General features: G+C 39.5%; 1 protein-coding gene across 8 annotated transcripts in view; it reads right to left on the bottom strand.

The window, feature by feature from the left end:
• ATP11C (ATPase phospholipid transporting 11C) overlaps nucleotides 1-24,369 on the bottom strand; it is a 169,022-nt gene that overhangs the window by 19,939 nt on the left and 124,714 nt on the right. For 7 of the 8 annotated variants that reach the window (XM_060292565.2, XM_060292568.2, XM_030844652.3 and 4 more), the window contains 4 exons: nucleotides 22,051-22,153; nucleotides 20,422-20,567; nucleotides 15,576-15,635; nucleotides 4,428-4,555 (listed from right to left, as the gene is read on the bottom strand). In XM_060292565.2, coding sequence (XP_060148548.1) covers nucleotides 4,428-4,555; nucleotides 15,576-15,635; nucleotides 20,422-20,567; nucleotides 22,051-22,153 — 437 coding nt within the window. Of the gene's footprint in view, nucleotides 1-4,427; nucleotides 4,556-12,970; nucleotides 13,036-15,575; nucleotides 15,636-20,421; nucleotides 20,568-22,050; nucleotides 22,154-24,369 lie in introns of those variants that run through there. The other variant, XM_060292569.2, reaches the window with a different exon arrangement.

The following is a 24,369-nucleotide window of genomic DNA, read 5'->3' on the forward strand; positions in this document are numbered from 1 at the left end:
TAATTTAAAGATACAGTGAAACGCCAAAGGTGCGCATGGGGTTTGACCCTATTAGAATGAAGGGAGCTATCCCTGAGGGACTGGTAAGCTTTTGATAAAAGCCCAGACCGAGCTGCAGGTTTGTCTTTGTGCAATCACCTCCTGTCTGAGGTGTTGCAGTAAACTGTCAAAGTGCTTCTAAGTTAAAATTCTGGCCACTGACAATAATAATATCATCAATAATAATTAGATCTCATTTACTGAGTACTTATTATACGCTTATAAAAGTGGGTTAAGAGTTTTACATCGTCCATTTTTGTATACACAAAACCCACATGAGATAGGCTCTTATCACTACCATTTACAAATAATGAGCCTCACAAAGGTGTATCATAATGGTTTCCAAACTTTGATGCACATTAGATTCACCAGGGGATCTTTAGAAACATTGATGTCTGGCTCCCACCCTCATTCTGATTTAACTGGCATGAGGTGTAACCTGGGCAACCAGGATAATTTAAAAACTCCCCAGGTAATTGTAATGTGCAGTAAAGTTTGGGAACCACTAGTACAGCAGTATGCCAGAGTTCACTCAGTTAGTAAGGGACAGAGCTAGTATACAATCCTAGACTGATGTGACTTTAAATCACATGCTCTCAACCAAGCTACCATGGCTTTGCAACTATGATTGTTAAAATATTTTGTTTAATCAAGATTTCTGCCTGGGAATTTAACCTTTCTTAGGTCTTGGGGTAGCCTTTATATTTTAAAAATTGAGTCAAATAACATGTTTGAAGCTGTACAGCCATGCTTTGATAAATGGCAGGTGGCCAGATCAAAAGTTTAACATCTGTCCAAAATAGCAGTCTTCTGGGTACAAGTCAGAATGTTGAAGAAGGCTAACAACTCTAATGGGGCAAAAAGAAGATGGGTCTGTGCATGGAATTCTTTTAGCTTCTATTTCAAATTCCTCTTAACATTTATCAAAAGGTATGTAATCACTGAAATAGCACACCTGTTGCCAATACTACCAAGAATGTCACTGGGCTGTAATGAATAAGAAAGACCTTTGTGATGTAAATACAACTGATCCTTGTTCAGTTGGTATGGAGTGCTGTAGGGTTTCCTGAAAAAATAGCAATTATGCAACTTTTGCGTACTAGGATTTCCAGGTGCACACAGAAATCAGCAATGTAGGGGGATGCATAAAGCAATACGCTGCTGTTTGCCTTGGGAAAATTGCAGGGGGAAAGAGGTATAGCTGCTTCCCAGAAACAAGCTCTCCCCACAGCCAGTAAGTCGTGTTCCCAAGGCAACTGGGAGCCACAGGGAAGGCACCTCCCTTAAAGATCCTTGCAAGGAGGGCCCAGCAACTGCCAGCCAATGAGGCTTTTGAGAGTCACTGACTTGGGCTGAGGCAGGAAGTGGTTCCTGTCTTTCCAGCCAGTCACTGGATTTACATTACATGCCATGGGAAGAAAGGAAGGGGAGTCATGGTGTGTTGGGTTATAGTTGAGGTTTTCTAGCTGCGCTCAGGTGAATGATGAACCTGTTGTTAACTCAGAATATGATAGCCAACGTGAGGGGCAACACGAGGGAGTGAAGATTGGGGGGGGGGGAGCGGTTGACCAGCAGCACAGGCCTGAGCACCTCCATACAATGGGAGACAGTAGGTGTACCAGGACCTTTCTTTTGCCTTTTAAAGTTGTATAAGAAACAGACTATGCCTCTACCCTCTAGAAAAGAACTACAGTTTACTTTTCAAATTTCTCTCAAAAAATATGAAAAGATCCAATTATGTCACATTTCACATCAAAACTTTTGGTAAACTCCTGTGTCACTAAGTCCCCGAAGGTGATATTAATATGCTACACAAGGCCACAAGTAACATTAAGTGGTACAAATGCAGAGAGAGACACATATGAAGACTAGAGCTTCACATTTACAAAGGAATGCTCAGAGTAACAGAGCAATCTCCAATACAGTGACAGGCTGAGAGCACAGTCTCATCAGAGCGGGCAGGCAGGAAGCTGCATTTTGGGCTGGGTGATAGGTATGCTATGGCTTTCATTTCTCCATCGTATGTGGCAAGTATGCCCTCTATGCAACATTGCTTAAAAATTCATGACCTACACCTGCATGCGGTAACTAAAACTTCATGGAAACCCTTAATAATTTGTACTCAACGGCTTGCTTCAAGTTTTCAACATTCTTAATGTATGAAAGTGCTCGGGGCTTCCCTGGTGGCGCAGTGGTGGAGAGTCCACCTGCCGATGCAGGTGACACGGGTTTGTGCCCCGGTCCGGGAAGATCCCACATGCCGCGGAGCGGCTGGGCCCGTGAGCCATGGCTGCTGAGCCTGCGCGTCCGGAGCCTGTGCTCCACAACAGGAGAGGCCACAACAGTGAGAGGCCTGCGTACCACACACACACACAAAAAAACCAACCAAAAAAACCCAAAACCAAACAAACAAAAAGAAATTGCTCAGCATAGCCCTGAAGTTATGTGGAGAAGGGTATTAGAATAATAAGATTAATAGCTACCATCTATTGAAAACTTACTATGTGCCAGGCACCACTGTAAGTTTTTACATGTAGTCACTCATTTAATCCTCCCCCAAAACATTGTGATTGGATCTATTGTTACTGAAGAGGAAACTGAGGCCCATCTCAGTCAAGTAACCTGAGCAAGGCCACAGAGTCAGTGGCAGAGCTGGGATCAGAGTGCAGGCGATTAGCTAGAGCTCTTGGTGGGACTGAACGGGAGGCATTCTGCTCACTGCCACCCAAAGCCCTCTTCAACCAGAGTAACTGCACTACTGGTCTTCGCTTTAGTTGTTGTCTGAAAACAGAACACTGCTACTCAATCTTTGAAAACCACCAGCCTGTGGAAAAGAGCACAGGGCCGGTCATCAGGAGGATAGAAATCTGATCTTGCTCTGGCCTCTTGTTACACGCTGTGTCCTTAGGCAAGTCATTTCTGGGCCCTGGGTCCTCATTCTTTTAAAAAAAAGAAGGTGTGAGAGCTGATGCTCTGCAAGATTTCTACCAAGATTTCTACGATTCCCCTTTAGATCTAACAATACACTTTGCAAGAAATACAGGGAAAAGCAGAATATGTTACCGCCATGAGGAGGCAATCAGCAAACTCTAGATTGGGGGAAATGCTACAAGATAAATTATCTGGTTTCGTTAACAAATAACTTGCCAAGTTAACCTACAGATTAAGAGAGTCTCAAGAAGCATATTAACCAACTGAAGTATATGGGCCTTATATACTGTTTCAAACAAGCATGCCATAAAAAGAAATTGAGTCAACTGGAAACATTTGAGCACTGACTGGATATTTGATGATATGACTTGTTAAATTTTTAGGTATGATAGTGTACTGTTATAACAGTACATGTAAAAGATACATGCTGAAATAACTATTTTATATAGTTTGATATTTGCTTCAAAATAAGTCCTTGATAGATAAGACAAGGTTATTAATGAAGCAGGATTGGCCCTGAATTGATAATTGTTGAAGCTGAGTGGTAAGGACAGGGAAGTTCACTATATAAATAGTATTTTTGCTACACTCTTTGCATGTTTTAAACTTTTTATAATAAATACCTTTAAAATGACAACTAATTTTATAAACCTGGTTAAGTCTAACAATTCCTAGATGTGAGTTTCATGAGTCATACTGGTTAAAGTCATCCTTTAAATTTGTGCACCTTCACTTCGCACCAATGAATCACACCCAAGTCTCTCTATTGCACTTGCTACCCACTATTTAGCAACGCTTACAACCTGCTGTAAATTAATATCTTTATCTTTAGCTGTAAGCTTCACTTATAAAAATCTAATTTAATCAAAGGTTAAGCAACTGGGGCTAGTGCCAAGTCCCCCACCCATAGAGAAAAGCATCTATTTCCAACTAACACAAAATGAATACAATGGCTTGATGACTTAATTGTTTTACAACAATGCCATTTTAGAATGCAGCTAACAAAGCACTCTGGAGGCTATATTTCAGGGGCAGTTTACAAGAGAAAGCCTAACATAACATCATCAGTTCAATCCATTACAGGGAGGGATCAATATTCTAAACTGGAAGAGATCTTTGTGTGGCCCTTCTTGGGGGAGGTGGGGGGTGGCAGGTAGTTAAACTATTGTGTCTCCATCCAAGACTCTAGAACTCTATGACAATGTGGGCAAAGTTTTAGGAATTACTGATTTTGAACTAAATAATTCATACCCATTCAACTACAGGACATATATCAATACCTAGGAAATACATCATTTTCCAGCTGGATGGTTTGGTTTAAGTAGCTAAAAATGCAGAACAGAACCATGTAATCAAACCAGGAGGGCAGTTCTGTGTCCTTCCTACCTGTAGATAAAATGAAATCCACAATTTTGAAAGTCTGGGGCGGGGGGTTAACTTACATATGTTCAACTTACATATATAATCGGGGATCTGAGGTCAGAGTGTCAATGTTGATGTGCTGTTCCAGTAGACTGTAGGCCAGGATGGGCAAGGATGTGAAGCAGATATTGTACATTGTAAGGTAAGCGGCATCATACAGTGGCTGTAATGACAAACCACAGAAGAGAAAGGTAATGTAACAATCATCTGCAAGAGGATATTTAAGTGTTTAGAAAAACTCACAAGCTAAAACAAGACAGTTTCCTTTCACACCTTTTGTGACAGCAAAGGAGGTTTTGTAAATAAGGTCACTCTAACTGACCACTATAGAAAAGAAACTAACATATTAAAACATAGGCATATTAAAATACCCTCCCTTTTAAAATACGATCTTATTCAGAATGTTTACAAGCTATAAGCTCTATTTCTTTTTTTAAATATATATGCTTTTCTTTTTATTAATTAGTCCAAGTAAATTTATATATAAGTATGTGTAAAGGAGAAACTCTTTTTTTTAACATCTTTATTGGAGTATAATTGCTTTACAATGGTGTGTTAGTTTCTGCTTTATAACAAAGTGAATCAGCTATACATATACATATATCCCCATACCTCCTCCCTCTTGTGTCTCCCTCCAACCTCGCTATCCCATCCCTCTAGGTAGTCGCAAAGCAGCGAGCTGATCTCCCTGTGCTATGTGGCTGATAAGCTCTATTTCTAATGGATATTAACTAAGAACTTTTCAAAAGATTTTCAGCAAATGAAGACCAATTAAGTATAAGACAGGAACCCCTTAGGGAAACTAAATATAAGCAGTGGCCAGCCTGTGTCACAGTTTTTTGGGTTAATATTTTACATGGTTTTAAATATCACTATCACCTTCTCCAGAGTATATTTATGATATTGAATGTGGCCATTTACTAAGGATTAAATAAATATTCAAAAAAATAAAAGCTAAATATATTCACATGGTCATGACTCTTTCTGGTCCTGAATTCCCTAGGCTCCAGACCAAAATTTCCAACTTCCTGCTGGTTGTCCCACAGGACAACCTGCAATTCAAAATGTCTAAAACCAAACTCATTAACCTTCCCTTTAAATCTGCTTCCTCCCATGTCCCCTACCTCAGTGAGTGGCCCCACAATGTTTGCAACCCCAGTATCTACGCTGGTGCCTGGTACTCAAGAAATCTTTTGAAATGAGTGATTCTCTTCCTACCTCACTCGCCATTCCTTCTCAGGCTCATCTTCTCCCTGAGCCCTCTGTGTTGGAGTGTTCCAGCACTCGGTGTTTGGAACTTTATTTATGCTCGCTCTCTAGGTGATCTCATTTAGTCTTGTGGTTTTAATATAACCCATTCACTGAAAATTCCCATATCTAGCCTAAACCTGTCCCATATATCCAACTGCCCACTTGATATCTCCTCCTGGGTGTCTAGCATATTTCAAACTTACATCCAAGACTGAATTCCTGACCTGCCCTCACCTCAAACCTGCTCCTCCTGAAGTCTTCCTCATCTCAGGAAAGGGCAACAAAATCGTTTTGATCAACCAGAACCGAAATCTTGGATTCATCCTTCACTCTTCTCTTTTTCACAAGCCACATCCAATCTATTAAGCACCGTTTACTAGCTCCACTTTCAGATACATTCAGAACCACATCACTTCTTAGCCCCTCCACTGTGACCACTCTGCAAGCCTTTAATTGGTCTCCCGGCTTCTTCTCCCCTTGACCTGCAGTCTAGTCTCAACACAATGGCCCAAGTAGCTCTACTGGAAAATAAGTCAAATCAAATCATTGTTTTGTTCAAACTCTCCAGTCGATTCCTTTATCTCTGAAAGTAAAGAAGCTCCTACAATGGTGGGGATATAAAGTCCTACTCCTCGATCCAGCTTCTTACCTGTCTGTTACCTTCTCAGTGAGACCAACCTTGATTTACCTTGCCACTTCCTCTCTCTTGAACACATTCCCCCCAATCCTGTGCACGTCCCCACAGTACTAATCACCTTTTAACTTACATGATAAATTTATTATGTTTACTGTCTCTCTCTTCACACTAGAATTTAAGCTCTATGTGGGCAGGGATTTTTATTTATTTATTGATAGCTATAGCTTGAGAAAAAGCAAAGCAGCCCCTGACATTCAAGAGCTGGCCCAGCACTCACAGCTACGCACCGGCACTCTGTAGAACATGAACAATTTCGCAGAACAGCAACATCACACAAGGCCACTGTGTGACCTCGATATCTGTAATCACATTTGAACATTTGAACACAGACAGAACACAGACAGAATATAAATATTGTCCAAATCACAATAATGACCAACATCTACATTCTGGCTGATTTGGGTGACTATTGCCTCTTGACCAATGACATGTTGGCTTCCTGGATAAGATTTACTAACATGCTTACTCATAAAATTACCCCCATCTGCTAACAGCACCCAGCAAGGCCCTACTCCTTAAACCCTTCCACAAATCACCTAACTCAAGCCCAAATCTTACAAGACTTTTCTAACACTCGCTTCCTAAGAGGCCCTACTGTTCCTCATGGTGTACACTCTTTCTTGTTGCATTGAGTAATGAACCTAATGTGATCAACTACAAGTGTTTTACTGGCTTTGACAATCTGGAACTCCTAGAACAGAACTTGGCATGCAGAAAGCATTCAATAAATATTGGATGAATGAATGACTAGAGACTGGAAGCTAAAACATAGTTGTAAGGGACTGATCTGATATTGTAAATATTCCTTTATTGAAAAAAATATTAAGGTTTTTATAATGAATCTTGTTTTGATGCTAGTACTTATTGAGTTCAGTATTTTCTACACAGTGCTAGATGTTGTCATGCAACCATCATCTGTGACCTGAATAAATAATATCCCATATTCACATGTATTTTTCACATATATAAAATGTTTTTTGATTAATAAAATGCATTTAAATGTGACACAAACTGGACTTCCCTGGTGGCCCAGTGGTTAAGAATCCGTCTGCCAATGCAGGGGACACAGGTTCGAGCCCTGGTCCGGGAAGATCCCACGTGCTGTGGAGCAACTAAGCCCGTGCGCCACAACTACTGAGCCTGTGCTCTAGAGCCTGCAAGCCACAACTACTGAGCCTGCAAGCCACAACTACTGAAGCCCACACGCCTAGAGCCCGTGCTCCACAACAAGAGAAGCCACTGCAATGAGAAGGCCGCACACCGCAGTAGAGTAGCCCCCGCTTGTGGCAACTAGAGAAAGCCCGCACATAGCAATGAAGACCCAATGCAGCCAAAAATAAAATAAATTTATAACAACAAAACAAAACAGGTTTAGTTGATAATACTGTTTCTTGTTATACCTGTTATAAGGGTATCTTTTCATGCAGAAGAAAGTCCACTACTAACCTAGGCTTTGGTAAACAAAGAGCTGCTTTTTGCTTAAATAATCTGCATCCTGGTCCCATTTCTACATTCTCCATAGCTCACTCTCCAAGTACCAGGGTTGCAGAGAACACCTGAAGTAGACCTGAAGTGAAAAAGGCTGACTACCTGTATGTATTCCACAAATATTTGCAATAAAGGTCTCTACATTCAGCACAAGGCCAAAGTGAAAACTAAAGATATGTACAATACATCACTACCTCAGAGAGACCTTCCTTTTACGTGGTACACTTTTTCTAAGATGTCTGCCTAGTCCTTTCCCTCATCTCCTCTAGATCTCTGCCCAAATGTCACCTCATCAGAGAGAACTTTCCAGGTCAGTTTGTCTAAAACAGCAGCTCTCTTCCCCAGCCACATTCTATCCATTTATTATGCTTTTTGTTCTCCTTCAGAGCATGTATCAGTACCCAACATAATGTGTTTGTCTGATTGCTGTCTGTCTCTCCCCCTATCACTCACTGTACCCACAAGCTCCATGCGGTAAAGAGTTTTGATCACTGTTATATCCCCGGCACTTAGCCTGGCACACAGTAGGCACTCAAGAAGTATTTGTTAGATGAATGAATGTACCCGTTGAGCAACTGACAAAGGCAAGCATCAAGTCCTATGGGAACCTAAGCAGACTCCCAAACCCCCAACAGCCCAGGGTTTTATAGGGAATAAGTCCTTTCTTTCTTCACACAACTTGTGCTTAGTAAACATGGTTTAAAAAGCCAACTTCCCTTTATCACTTTGCTACAAAATTTGAAAATGTCCCTTTAAACTTGCATTCATCTTCCAAGGAAGTGAGGAATTACAAACATTTTGATCAACAGTAATCTGAACGTTCAAGAAAAGTAGATTCATCAGAGTTTATAAAACTCTCTGTTACCAATACTGCTAGCTTTGAATACAAGAAGGCTGATGGTACTTTCTACAGCTGGTAGATGATTAATTCATAAAGTGATCGGCTTAACTGGCATCATGGGGCTGATGACATGGCACTGATATAAGAGACAGCATACCAAATGGCAAAGAAGCAAGTTCAAGAGAAAGAAAGCAGGGACTTCCCTGGTGGTCCAGTGGCTAAGACTCCATGCTCCCAATGCAGGGGGCCCGGGTTTGATCCCTGGTCAGGGAACTAGATCCCACATGCCGCAACTAAGAGTTCACATGCTGCAACTAAAGATCCTGCATGCCACAACTAAGACCCGGTGCAGCCAAACAAACAAACAAATAAATAGAGTCGCTTCCCATTGAGAAGAATACATTCTCTTAAAAATACTGCCAAGAAATTAGGAAAAAATCACTTCCTATCATGAGGAATGGAACATGCCTTGAAATTGAGAAAATCAGTCTCTAATAGCTGTGATGATGTTACCAGCAGCTCAGCTTGGTAAAAATCACTGAATTGCTCATAGATTAAGTACAAAATTTCTGAGTCGTTGAGCATTATAGCTCCTTTACATAGCTATACTTCCACTAGAAGCAATGCAAAATACAGTTCAGCTGTTAAAACAAACCTACAAATATGCCTGCCCATCCCCCACTTATGTATCAAGTTAACATATAGCATATTCTATATGTGAAAAATGTTCAGAAAACTACAGAGGGCTAAAAGTGTAGAATTGCTTAACTAATCCAAGGCATTATCCAGGAATCACAGCTTCTTTGCTAGCTTAAACATCAATGTTTTTCTAGAGAATCAACCTGAGAAAATGCAAAGGTATGAGATTTTATTTGATGAAATAATAAACTATAATATTTTAGGATTATTGGAAAACATTGTGTACACTAACAAAAATAAAAAATACTTTTTAAAGGATCTCAATTCCAACAGGACGTACCAAATAACTTTCAAAAAGAAAATAACAATAAGACCATTACTAAAGCACAGATATAAAATTTTGCTATTGTCAAAAACCAGGCCAAGCAGATCAACTGTTGAACTAAGAAAAAAAAAATCCTTTTACGTTGGGCATACCTCTCTAATTTCTACAATCCAATACATAAAAGGTAATTAATAGCAAATATAAACTACATTACAGAGATTGGTTCAAGATGGCGAACTGGAAGGACGCGTGCTCACTCCCTCTTGCAAGAGCACTGGAATCACAGCTGTGGCTCACCGTGGGACACTGGCAGCAGAAGTTCTGGGAAGCACTCCTTGGTGTGAGCCTTCCCAGAGTCCGCCATTAGCCCCACCAAAGAGCAAAGAGCCTGGTAGGATCCAGTGCTGGGTTGCCCCAGGCTAAACAACCAAACAGGGAGGGAACACAGCCCCACCCATCAGCAGACAAGCAGATTAAAGTTTTACTGAGCTCTGCCCACCAGAACAACACCCAGCTCTACCCACCACCAGTCCCTCCCATCAGGAAGCTTGCACAAGCCTCTTAGATAGCCTCATCCACCAGACGGCAGACAGCAGAAGCTAGAAGAACTACATTTCTGCAGGCTGTGGAATTAAAACCACATTCACAGAAAGACAGACAAAATGAAAAGGCAGAGGACTATGTACCAGATAAAGGAACAAGATAAACCCCCAGAAAAACAACTAAATGAAGTGGAGATAGGCAACCTTACAGAAAAAGAATTCAGAATACTGATAGTGAAGATAATCCAAGACCTCGGAAAAAGAATGGAGGCAAAGATTGAGAAGATGCAAGAAATCTTTAAAAAAGACCTAGAAGAATTAAAGAACAAACACCTAGAAGAATTAAAGAACAAAGAAACAGAGATGAACAATACAATAATTGAAAAGAAAAATACACTAGAAGGAATCAACAGCAGAATAACTGAGGCAGAAGAACGGATAAGTGACCTGGAAGACAGAATGGTGGAATTCAATGCTGCAGAACAGAATAAAGAGAAAAGAATGAAAAGACATGAAGACAGCCTAAGAGACCTCTGGGACAACATTAAACGCAACAACATTCGCATTATAGGTGTCCCAGAAGGAGAAGAGAGAGAGAAAGGACCCAAGAAGATATTTGAAGCGATTATAGTCAAAAACTTCCCTAACATGGGAAAGGAAATCGCCACCCAAGTCCAGGAAGTGCAGAGAGTCCCAGCAGGATAAACCCAAGGAGAAACACACCGAGACACACAGTAATGAAACTGACAAAAATTAAAGACAAAGAAAAATTATTGAAAGCAACAAGGGAAAAATGACAAATAACATACAAGGGAACTCCTATAAGGTTAACAGCTGATTTCTCAGCAGAAACTCTACAAGCCAGAAGGGAGTGGCACGATATATTTGAAGTGATGAAAGGGAAGAACCTACAGCCAAGATTACTCTACCTGGCAAGGATCTCATTCAGATTTGATGGAGAAATCAAAAGCTTTACAGACAAGCAAAAGCTAGGAGAATTCAGCACCACCAAACCAGTTCTACAACAAATGCTAAAGGAACTTCTCTAAGTGGGAAACACAAGAGAAGAAAAGGACCTACAAAAACAAACCCATAACAATTAAGGAAATGGTAATAGGAACATACATATCGATAATTACCTTAAATGTGAATGGATTAAATGCTCCAACCAAAAGACACAGGCTTGCGGAATGGATACAAAAACAAGACCCATATATATGGTGTCTACAAGAGACCCAGTTCAGACCTAGGGACACATACAGACTGAAAGTGAAGGGATGGGAAAAGGTATTCCATGCAAATGGAAATCAAAAGACAGAAAATTAATAAGGAAACACAACCTTTAAATGACACAAGAGACCTGATAGATTTAATTAATATTTATAGGACATTCCATCCAAAAACAGCAGATTACACTTTCTTCTCAAGTGCACACGGAACATTCTCCAGGACAGATCACATCTTGGTCACAAATCAAGTCTTGGTAAATTTAAGGAAACTGAAATCATATCAAGTATCTTTTCTGACCACAACACTATGAGATTAGAAATCAATTACAGTGAAAAAACCGTAAAAAACACAAACACATGGAGGCTAAACAATACGTTACTAAATAACCAAGAGAGCACTGGAGAAATCAAAGAGGGAATCAAAAAATACCTAGAGACAAATGACAATGAAAACACGACGATCCAAAACTTATGGGATGCAGCAAAAGCAGTTCCAAGAGGGAAGTTTATAGCAGTAAGATCCTACCTCAAGAAACAAGAAAAATCTCAAATGAACAATCTAACCCTACACCTAAAAGGACTAGAGAAAGAAGAACAAACAAAACCCAAAGTTAGTAGAAGTAAAGAAATCATAAAGATCACAGCAGAAATAAATGAAATAGAAACAAAGAAAACAATAGCAAAGAGCAATAAAACTGAAAGTGGGTTCTTTGAGAAGATAAACAAAATTGATAAACCTTTAGCCAGACTCATCAAGAAAAAGAGGGAGAGGACTCAAGTCAATAAAATTAGAAATGAAAAAGGAGAAGTTACAGCAGACACTGCAGAAATACAAAGCATCATGAGAGACTACTACAAGCAGCTCTATGCCAATAAAATGGACAACCTGGAAGAAATGGACAAATTCTTAGAACGGCATAACCTTCCAAGAGTGAAGCAGTGAGAAACAGAAAATATGAGCAGACCAATCACAAGTAATGAAATTGAAACTGTGATTAAACATCTTCCAACAAACAAAAGTCCAGGACCAGATGGCTTCACAGGTGAATTCTATCAAATATTTAGAGAAGAGCTAACACCCATCCTTCTCAAACTCTTCCAAAAAATTGAAGAGGAGGGAACACTCCCAAACTCGTTCTATGAGGCCACCATCACCCTGATACCAAAACCAGACAAAAATACTACAAAACAAGAAAATTACAGACCAATATCACTGATGAATACAGATGCAGAAATCCTCAACAAAATACTAGCAAACAGAATCCAACAACACATTAAAAGGATCATACACCATGAACAAGTGGGATTTATCCCAGGGATGCAAGGATTCTTCAGTACATGCAAACCAATCAGTGTGATACACCATATTAACAAACTGAAGAATAAAAACCATATGATCATCTCAACAGATGCAGAAAAAGCTTTTGAGAAAATTCAACACCCATTTATGATAAAAACTCTCCACAAAGTGGAAACAGAGGGAACCTACCTCAACATAATAAAGGCCATATATGACAAACACAGCAAACATCATTCTCAATGGTGAAAAACCGAAAGCATTTCCTCTAAGATCAGGAACAAGACAAGGATGTCCACTCTCGCCACTATTATTCAACATAGTTTTGGAAGTCCTAGCCACGGCAATCAGAGAAGAAAAAGAAAAAAAAGGAATACAAATTGGAAAAGAAGTAAAACTGTCACTGTTTGCAGATGACATGATACTATACATAGAGAATCCTAAAGATGCTACCAGAAAACTACTAGAGCTAATCAATGAATTTCATAAAGTTGCAGGATACAAAGTTGATGCACAGAAATCTCTTGCATTCCTATACACTAAAAATGAAAGATCACAAAGAGAAATTAAGGAACCAATCCCATTCACCATTGCAACAAAAAGAATAAAATACTGAGGAGGAAACCTACCTAAGGAGGTAAAAGACCTGTACTCAGAAAACTATAAGACACTGTTGAAAGAAATCAAAGACGACACAAACAGATGGAGAGACACATCATGTTCTTGGATTGGAAGGATCAACATTGTGAAAATGACTATACTACTCAAAGCAATCTACAGATCCAATGCAATCCCTATCAAATTACCAGTGGCATTTTCTACAGAACTGGAAGAAAAAATCTTAAAATTTGTATGGAGACACAAAAGACCCCAAACAGCCAAAGCAGTCTTGACGGAAAAAAACAGAGCTGGAGGAATCAGACTCCCTGACTTCAGACTCTACTACAAAGCTATAGTAATCAGGGCCTTCCCTGGTGGTGCAGTGGTTACGAATCTGCCTGTCAGTGCAGGGAACATGGGTTCGAGGCCTGGTCTGGGAAGATCCCACATGCCGCAGAGCAACTAAGCCCATCCACCCCAACTACTAAGCCTGCACTCTAGAGCCTGAGAGCCACAACTACTGAAGCCTGTGCGCCTAGAGCCTGTGCTCCACAATAAGAGAAGCCATCACAATGAGAAGCCTGTGCACCACAACAAAGAGTAGCCCCCGCTCACCACAACAGAGAAAGCCCGCACGCAGCAACGAAGGCCCAACACAGCCAAAAATAAAATAAAAAATAAAATAAATTAAATTAAATTTATATATAAAAAAAAGCTACAGTAATCAAGACAATATGGCACTGGCACAAAAACAGAAATAGAGATCAATGGAACAGGATAGAAAGCCCAGAGATAAACTCACGCACCTATGGTCAACTAATCTATGAAAAAGGAGGCAAGGATATACAATGGAGAAAAGACAGTCTCTTCAATAAGTGGTGCTGGGAAAACTGGACAGCTACATGTAAAAGAATGAAACTAGAACACTCCCTAACACCTTACACAAAAATAAACTCAAAATGGATTCAAGACCTAAATGTAAGACCGGACATTGTAAAACTATTAGAGGAAAACACAGGAAGAACACTCTTTGACGTAAATCACAGCAAGATCTTTTTTGATCCACCTCCTAGAGTAATGGAAATAATAATACAAATAAACAAATGGGACCTAATGAAACTTAAAACCTTTTGCACAGCAAAGGAAACTACAAACAAGACGAAAAGACAACCCTCAGAATGGGAGAAAATATTTCCAAACGAATCAACTGACAAAGGATTAATCTCCAAAATACATAAACAGCTCATGCAGCTCAATATTAAAAAAACAAACAACCCAACCAAACAATGGGCAGAAGACCTAAATAGACATTTCTCCAAAGAAGACATACAGATGGCCAAGAAGCACTTGAAAAGCTGCTCAACATCACTAATTATTAGAGAAATGCAAATCAAAACTATAATCAGGTACCACCTCATACCGGTTAGAATGGGCATCATCAGAAAACCTACAAACAACAAATGCTAGAGAAGGTGTGGAGAAAAGAGAACCCTCTTGCACTGTTGGTGGGAATGTAAATTGATACAGCCACTATGGAGAACAGTATGGAGGTTCCTTAAAAAACTAAAAATAGAATTACCATACAACCCAGCAATCCCAGTACTGGGCATATACCCAGAGAAAACCATAATTCAAAAAGACACATGCACCCCAATGTTCACTGCAGCTCTATTTACAATAATCAGGTCATGGAAGCAATGTAAATGCCCATCGACAGACAAATGGATAAAGAAGATGTGGTACATATATACAATGGAGTATTACTCAGCCATAAAAAGGAACGAAATTGGGTCATTTGTAGAGACGTGGATGGACCTAGAGGCTGTCATACAGAGTGAAGTAAGTCAGAAAGAGAAAAACAAATATCATATATTAATGCATATATGTGGAATCTAGAGAAATGGTACGGATGGACCAGTTTGCAAGGCAGAAATAGAGACACAGATGCAGAGAACTAACGTATGGACACCAAGGGGGGAAAGTCGTGGTGGTGGTGGTGGGGGGTGGTGGTGGTGGTGGTATGAATTGGGAGAGTGGGATTGACATAAAAAATAAATTAAAATAAAATACAATAAAAAATAATTTTAAAAAAACCCTAACATTTCTGTGAAAACTATTATATGTATGTATTGCTGAATCACCTTGCTCTACACCAGAAACTAACACAACCTTGAAAATCAACTATACTTCAATAAAATAAATTTAAACAAAAAACAACAACAACAAAAAACAAACAAGAAAACTACATTACAAGAAATACCTAGGGAAACAAACCTGTTGTGAGAATCCACAGAAGAACTGGTACAAAAATTGTGGCAAAATGAAACAAAGGTTCTGGAAAAAAAAAAAAATGAAGAAAAGGGTTAATGCTTTTCACTTGATCAACTTTCTAAAGTAAAACAGGAAACTCTACTCCAGATAGTCTACAGGCAGTCCTAAGTCCTTCTAATGTCACAATGCAATAAACTTCTACTCCAGAGTTGTAAGGAAACAATTCAAAACAAATAATTACATACATATTAATACCAACTTTTGCCCTACCAAGGCAGAAGAGGACCTCACTTACTTTATGAGACCCTCTTGCTATTCTTGTAGGGAAGAAATGAGCTCATATAATATGAACACTTAATGGTACTGTACCTTAAACGCCAAGTGGGTTTGCAAAATCATCACAAAGTAGACTGACATAAAGCTGTAAGTCTATATTTAAAAGTCAGTTAATGCCAATAAGTAGTCAGGAAATTATAGTGTATATTGACACGAACAAGTATCAACTAATGCTTTACTGCCTTTGTTACTGCCTCATCAAACAATTAACTGTTATTATTGATCACCTACTATATGTAAAGATGACGCTGTGGGTGATACAAAAAACAAAACTTCTTACTTCTAAGGGATTTAACTGGGAGAACACTAAAAACAAACATACTAAAAAAATACAAGCTAAGAATTCATAAGGCAGAAAAAGCCACTAGGTAAGAAGATAAATACTAAAATTAACATCTTCAGGCAAAACCACCAGAACTAATATTTTCAAATGAGTGCTGTCCTTCAATATAGGCTGTGACTGTATTTCAGCGCTGCTGTCACTTGTTCATGGTGTCTCTGGATTTCTCTTAGGGCAGCACCTTCAATAGCTCTATATTTTTTTAAATAAATAAATTTATTTATTTTTGGCTGCGTTGGGTCTTCATTGCTGCGCACGGGCTTTCTCTAGATACGGTGAGCGGGGGCTACTCTTTGTTGCGGTCCACGGCCTTCTCATTGCAGTGGCTTCTCTTGTTGTGGAGCACGGGCTCTAGGGTGCGCAGGCTTCAGTAGTTGTGGCACGTGGGCTCAGTAGTTGTGGCTTGTGGGCTCTGGAGCGCAGGCTCAGTAGTTGCGGCGCACGGACTTAGCTGCTCCACGACATGTGGGATCTTCCCGGACCAGGGCTTGAACCCATGTCCCCTGCATTGCTAGGCAGATATTCTTTTTTTTTTTTTTAACATCTTTATTGGGGTATAATTGCTTTACAATGGTGTGTTAGTTTCTGCTTTATAACAAAGTGAATCAGTTATACATATACATATGTTCCCATATCTCTTCCCTCTTGTAGGCAGATATTCTTAACCACTGCACCAGCAGGGAAGTCCCCAATAGCCCTTTTTTTTTTTTCTTTTTTTTTTTGCGGTACACGAGCCTCTCACTGTTGTGGCCTCTCCTGATGCGGAGCACAGGCTCCAGACGCACAGGCTCAGCGGCCATGGCTCACGCCCAATAGCCCATTTTTGAGCCATGTCAAAAAACCAGTCTCTTTCCTTCTCTCACACATTCTCACTTGGCTAATTTACCAGGCTGGGAGACTTGAGGCCGTTTTAAAAATCCAATGGATCCTTAAAGCATGAACAACTGCCGCAGCTGAGGATATTTAGGTAAATATATACTGCAGGCTCTGGAGGACATTTCTACAGAAAACTGCTACATGTATTTTGAATAAGTCCTACAGCACCAGAGTATCGGAGCTCCCAAGGTTAGCACCTGGAAGGGCAACACTCATTCGTATGTAACAGTTCTGGCAGAATGCAAAATACTGTCTGTAGCCTTTCTAGAGTCATAATTTATGTACATAAAAGAAGTGTTCTGAGGTTGGAAGAGGCAGTGCTTGGTGTGGATTATGGGGGTGTTTTGTGGGAAGGGGAGGTCTGACCCTCCCATTAGAATAACAGTTCCATGAAAACAGGGACTTTGCCTGTCTTATTCCATTATGAATTCTCAAGCGCCTGAAACGATGCTTGGCACATGGCAACACATTCAAACATATTTGTTGATTGAATGAATAAAGAAGTTAGACTTTGAACTAGGTGTTACAGATGAATAGGATACGGTGATAGCAGGAACCAAGGTAAGGCCATATGTATTTTAAACATATAAGGTAGGGCAGGGTCAGACTGTGGAGTGCCTTAAAAGCCAGACTAACTCTTAAGACAATGGAGAGTGGAGTTTCTGGAGGACAAGTTGAAAAGTGGTATTTTCTAAACATTAACCTGGCTGAATTATGCAAGGAGGAGTGAATGGAGAAATAGAAAGCAGGAAGACCTGTCACTGCAGTACTCCAGGGGCGGGCAACAATTTGAAGATGCAATGGCAAGATAAGAGGAAGGCAGCCAAAGACGGTCAAAGGTATCAGAAATCATCTTGGGACAAAAGGCAGCACTTAAAAAGGAATATTGCTAAGTCAGTAACTAAGATGATAATGGGCATAGAGATCCTAATGAAGACAGAGGGCATCTACATAAATAATCCCCTAAATTGGGAACCAGGATATGTAAATTACTGACCACTGGTAAATATTAGCTATTTTAATGCTTGTTTTGTTCTTCTTAACAGAGTATTCCTTCCATCTGGTGGCAGTTGCTTGAATTGCAGGCCAAAATCTTAAAGAGGGAAACCAAGCTTCTGGAATAGGATCAGATTGCTAGGCAGATCTGTATGGCAAATCTTCACAGGCTCTCCTACTAAGGGGAGGTAAGAGAGAATAACCATCCATCCCCACGTGGGGCTGTTAAGTTACTGAGTCCAAGGCCCCACAAACCTTAACTATATAAATAACATAACCACACTGAAATGGTGGAAAAGGAAAAAAAAAGTAACTTTGGAAACAGTGTTTTGACTACATTCTCTAAGACTAAAGACAAAAACAAGTGCTCACAAATATATTTCTCAAGTTAGATTTGTTTCTCACAGGAGTATGGGTAGCAATTCTGGAACTACTTTAAGTGTACTTGAGGACTTAGCAAATAAATAAACACTATGAGGATGAGAACCAGGTTTCTCACCACTGAAGAAAGGAGTTACTAAATGGAAAAGGGAAAGGTTACAATGAACCTTGTGCTGCCGGATTTAATCAAAGGTATCTGTATAAACTGAGTTCAAGTATTGAGTTTATACAGATACCTTTAATTTCAGCCCAACAACTTCAGCTCAGTAGCGATGAGCACGACTAGCACCCAGATCTTGATTTCTAAATACCATTTGCAAATAATGGAAAGGAATAAGTGATCCTTGCAGAAAAGTCTGAATGCATCTTGCCATTGAATTGCAAGAAAAATACAAGAGGAGCCTAGAACATCATGTGGTACCAGAAAATAAACAAGACTTCAAAAAAGGTTAGGGCCGGGGGAGGGGGAAGGGGTGAGGAGGGAGGAACGGAGAGTTGCTACTCAATGGGTATACAGTTTTAGTTGTGCAAGACGAGTAAGTACTAGAGATCTGTTGTACTTAACAATACTGTACCATATACTTAATAATCTGTTAAGTGCATAGAGCTCATGTTAAGGGTTATCACAATAAAATAAAAATTTAAAAATGATGGGGACATGGTGAAAGGAAACAGGCACCAAATCTGTGACAATTTGAGTAACAGAATGAACAATGATAGTAATGAATTTCAACATAGAATAAAATATCTACTTTAACAGGAGAATGCTCTTTTCAAGTGAAACTACACAGAGCAAAAATGAGGGGTCTCAGGGTCTTGAGACCCTGAGAACACCATCTGAACCAGCTTATCAAAGTTGACATTATCATGAGACATACTGACAACATGTGCCTCCGGATATGATGCATTCAGCAGGTTGCAATAGCGCTTCTGTGGTAATTGTGCCCAAATGCAAAACCTGAGTCTAATGATAGGCAAACATTAGACAAACCCAAATTGAGGGACATTCTACAAACTAACTGGCCAGCACTCTTCAAACATGTTAAGATCATTAGGACAAAAAAGACAGGAACTATTCTAGGTTAAAGAAGACTAAGGAGATCATGATCCTTAAACGCAAGCATGAGCCTGAAATGGACCACAAAAAGAAAATCTGTGGGACCATTAGCAAAATTCCAGTACAGTATATAGACTAGTTAATAATGTGCCAATTAACATCAATTTACTGATCTTGGTAACTATGTTGTGTGTTATCTAAGGTGTTAACAGTTGGCAAAGCTGGGCAAAGAGTATATGAGATTTCACTAATTTTGCAACTTTTAAAAAGTATGAAATTATCTCAAAACAAAAAGTGAAAAAAACTTTTAAAAACTATATAGAATAGAACACAGGACAGGAGATCAAGTTCTGGTACATGTCTAAAACAGGCAAACCTAATGCGTATGTTGCATAAATTATATCTAAATTTATGTGCTATACGCCATATACGTTACTATATATCACAGAGTAATGTAAATCAGATTAGTCGTTGTTTGGTGCAGGGGTGGAGAAGACTGGAAAGGAGCACAAGTAAACTTTCTGGGGTGATAGAAATCGTCTATATTTGGTTCGGGTGGTAGCCACATGGATGCATACATTTGTCAAAATTGAACTGTAAACATTTAATGGGTACATTGTACTGTATTTAAACTATACTTTAAGAAAGTTGACTTAAAAATTTTCATCTCAAATCTCTTGCATTAAAAGGAATTTCTGGTTTCTGATTCGTTAAATAGACTGCCTCTGTTTTGCTGACCACAAATTTCAGTACTAAGACAGTAAAAGAAACATGAAAAAAGAAGGAAAAGATACCTACAACCAAGCTGAGCCAATGCTGGGTTAAATAGTCATAAGTTAAATCACAAGTATTTCATCACATACCTTATAGAAGAAATACTGTACAAGGTGTGCTATTCTCACATAATATAGGTGTCCGTGAGCCAACAGCAGTTTCTTTAAATGTTTAAACTTTGGGACAGAATAATCACTATTTCTGGCTGCTTGGCGACCTTCTTTGCCTTTGATACCTAAAAAAAGAAAAATCTCTATAGGGTGAGTATTTTTATAGAATAAGTAACCACCTGACTTGTTACTTTCGTATTTTTTACTTGCTTACATGTATAGTTCAGTTGAATAGTTTAGATTTGCTTTCTTAAGCAAAAAGTGCTTTCAACAGTGACAGTGAGACTTACCAATAAAAAGTAAAATTATGTTTAATTGACAATTACCTATTTATAACAAAACATAAAATAATTAATAGAATCATTATTTTAATCGTTATAAGGCAAAAATTATCCTGAGGAAATAGTTAAATCTGAAAATTATTTTAAAGGTACTTATTTAGTAAGTGATTAATCATGCATGGCACCAGACTAGATGCCATACTAAAGCAACTCAGAGACCTGGGGATTATGGTCTAAGAGCTCAAAACTGAAGAGTGATAATGAGATGGTTAAGTCCTTATATTGAATGATACTGAGTAGTGGTTGGCAAACACTTGCTCCGGTCCAAAATGTTCATAAGGCAGTTGGTTCACACCAAAGATCCTTGAAATTTGGTCCTGTCCAAAACGTCAAGACATTTGGACTATAAGACAGCTGGTCCATGCCAAAAGGTCTTTGAAATCTGGTCCGGTCCAAAATGTCCACGAGCATGTTTGGTCCATGCCAAATGGTTTTGGACAGGACCAAATTTCAAGGACCTTCTGCATGGACCAAATGTGCTATGGACGTTTTAGACAAGACCAAATGTCCTGCAAGGCTGAGTAGCAGTCCTAGTACTCCATGAGCTCAAGCAGCTTTAGGCCATTTCCACAGTCAATAACCAATGAGTTGAACTAGAGTTCCACACTAAGTAGGGTTACTTGCAAATGGAAAGAATTTGGGAATCCAAACTGTGGTACAATAATCCCCAAGATACTATTTCCATTATTTCTCGCCCACCAAAAAACCACTTGCTGGGGTGTTAGGATTGCCTCCCAGCAGCCTGACAGGGGAAGAAAGGGTGCAGGTTTTAGAGAAGCTGTTGTTGCATGCCGACATGTAAATTCACCACTACAGCCCAAACCGCCATGCAGAGATATTGCCATGTGGAGAATCAGCCAGCCAATTATCGTCTCTCAGTCCCAAACAGTTACAGATCTCAAAAGATATAGTGCAGCAACATAAGCAGGCGATCTGGCCAGGGGCGAAAAATCAATAAAATTTCATGCATGCTGTCAAAAGTGAGAGCTAAATGATCAACTGCATGGCTAGTAGGTTTGGGAAATTCACTTTACTTGGCTAATATAATAATATCCTCCAACTTTGTACTGCTACATTCCCACCATGGGTAGGACTTTGGCATGGACATATTCCACGATCCGATGAGGACCTTCTTTTGATAAACAATGATCATTCCCAAATTCGGATTCAAGATGAGCAACCAAAACAATCTCTAGAATAATAAGACCACTCTACCTAAAAGCAATACTGATACCTTACAGCTGCCATCTCATTAGATGTTTCTTACCTATGCCCACATGGGATTCCAAGATCATACTAACATCATTGGCACCATCACCTATCGACAGTGTTATTGGGCTGCCTTTTAAATTCTTCACCATTCTCACAATCTAAACATTAAATACAAAAGAGGTATAGAAAAGGTCAAAGCAGAATGTGAGATTGTACTACATTGTGGGTATTTGCCTCATTCACACTTGTAAATGGAGGCCTTCAAACAGAAAGGTAGCTTGTGCATATAAGTACAACCAGTCTTGAATTCTCAGGGGCAGAAGAACACAGCTTTTCAAAATGTAATACCGGCGCCCACTTGTTTCTGGTTTTGCGAATGTATGAACTGTCAAAAACCATGCCTCATACCTATATTAGAGGTCAGCACGCTTCCCTCTTTTGTCATTGCTTCCTGTGTCCTTTCAGATCACGTATTGAATGAGAGAAAGTGGAGACCAGAGAGCCTATTTGGGGAGACATGCATGGGGCCACCAGGACAAAAGTGGGCAGTGAGAGGACAATGTTTTTGGTTACCGCTCCCTCTCTCCTCCCTGCTGACACTCCCACCTCCCCTCGGTGCATGCCAACCCTTATTTCCATCTAGCTGCCGACTAAACTTTACTAAATCACCCAGTGCCCAATATGATATGATATGATCTCTCATACAGGTAGCTGCATTTCAAAAGGGGGCGCCTTAAGGTGATGAGCTTTGCATAAAGATGCCCGAGATATGTGTATAAAGGCTGTCATTATTCCCTGAGTGTCTCTTAAAGATGTGTCGATGGCACAGTGCAGCTCAATGCTGTGTTCATGGTAAGTATTGAATAAAAGAAATGTTCTCCTGGCAGAGTTACTTGTGGGAAGAGTATTGGGTAAGCCGCTGTCCTCCCACCGTATGTTTTAGATAATGACTGCTTTATGTATCAACCCTCAAAACCCCTTGGAATCTAGCAGCTTTTAAAAAGCTTATGTAATTCAGTAGTTAAATAATGCCTTGCAAAAATTTTGTACCCACAATGGCTTTCACCAGGTAACATAAATAAAATCCATTTTCAGATAACTGATTAAAAAAATTTATACGAGGCAAAACCATCCTGCAGTCTTTTCTTTAAACAAAATTCAGTCAGGTTTTAGTTGTATAAAACAACATAACCCAAAACCCCTACATCCAATCCATTTGACACAAAAATGATGTTACTATGAAATGCCGGCTTTCTCCCAATCCTTCACCTCAACTTGGTTCTTTTTAAAAACTTTATAAGAGTGTCAGAAATAATCTGTAAGTGAGTCATCCACAAAAGTAAACTTGTGTTTAATGGGCTACAATACTGGTTAAACTAATTGCACTTGTTATACTGTATGCAGTAATGATTTAAACTACAAGGAAGAAAAATGCAGCCAGGGAAGGCAATAAAATTATCAAGGGTGACAGCTTCTGCATGAAAACATAGATTTAAAAAGATGAAAGCTTGTCCTTGTGGAAAGATAAAAGGATATATTGTCATGGACCATAAAACCATGAAAGATCTAGGTAGATAAACATGGGAGTTTTTTTTTACTGAGTCCCAGGTCACCTGGATTAAGAACTTCTCTTCAATCTCTAGATAGCTTCACAAAAAAGAAATCAATTTACCAAAAACTATTTATTGATCAACTATAACTACATGCAATACAATGTGCAAAAGCAAAGTGCAAATATCCAGAAAGGATATACCGCTTGGTTTCATACCTCAAGAAGCATATAATGGGGAATGGATACAATAATATCAGATAATCAGATTAACGATACAAGATAACAACACACAATACCTATGCAAGGGAATATATAACACTGTCATCTAAGTTGTCCACATAAGAAGGCCCGTGATGTCAGAGAAGGGAGAGGACACTACATGCCAGAATGATCAGAAATGATTTTATGGAAGGAAGGGTGGTTTGATCTAAATCATAAAAGACTGGTAAGATGTGCATGGATGGGGAAAAGGGGGTTGGAGCAGTATCCCACGGAAAGGGAAGAGCATAGCATGTTCTAAGGCACACAGCCAGTTAAGTACAGTATATGCTTAGAAAACAGATCTGGTTTGACCAGACCAATGAGTTTTTGTACAGGGGACATGGATAGGTATATATGGGGCCACATCAACAGGGAGCAATATTATGAAAGTGGCAACAGGGTGCAGGAGAAATGGGAAGAAAAGGCCAGACTGCAGGCAAAGAGAGAAGTTAGTCCACATGGAGTTCAATGAGCTGTTTAAGTCCTGGACCTGGAAAGTAATGGAAAGAAAGACATGGAAAAGACAGTGTACTAGAAAATGGACAGAATTTGGTGACTGAG

The sequence above is a fragment of the Globicephala melas genome, chromosome X (assembly GCF_963455315.2).
Source record: "Globicephala melas chromosome X, mGloMel1.2, whole genome shotgun sequence".
Lineage (NCBI taxonomy): Eukaryota > Metazoa > Chordata > Mammalia > Artiodactyla > Delphinidae > Globicephala > Globicephala melas.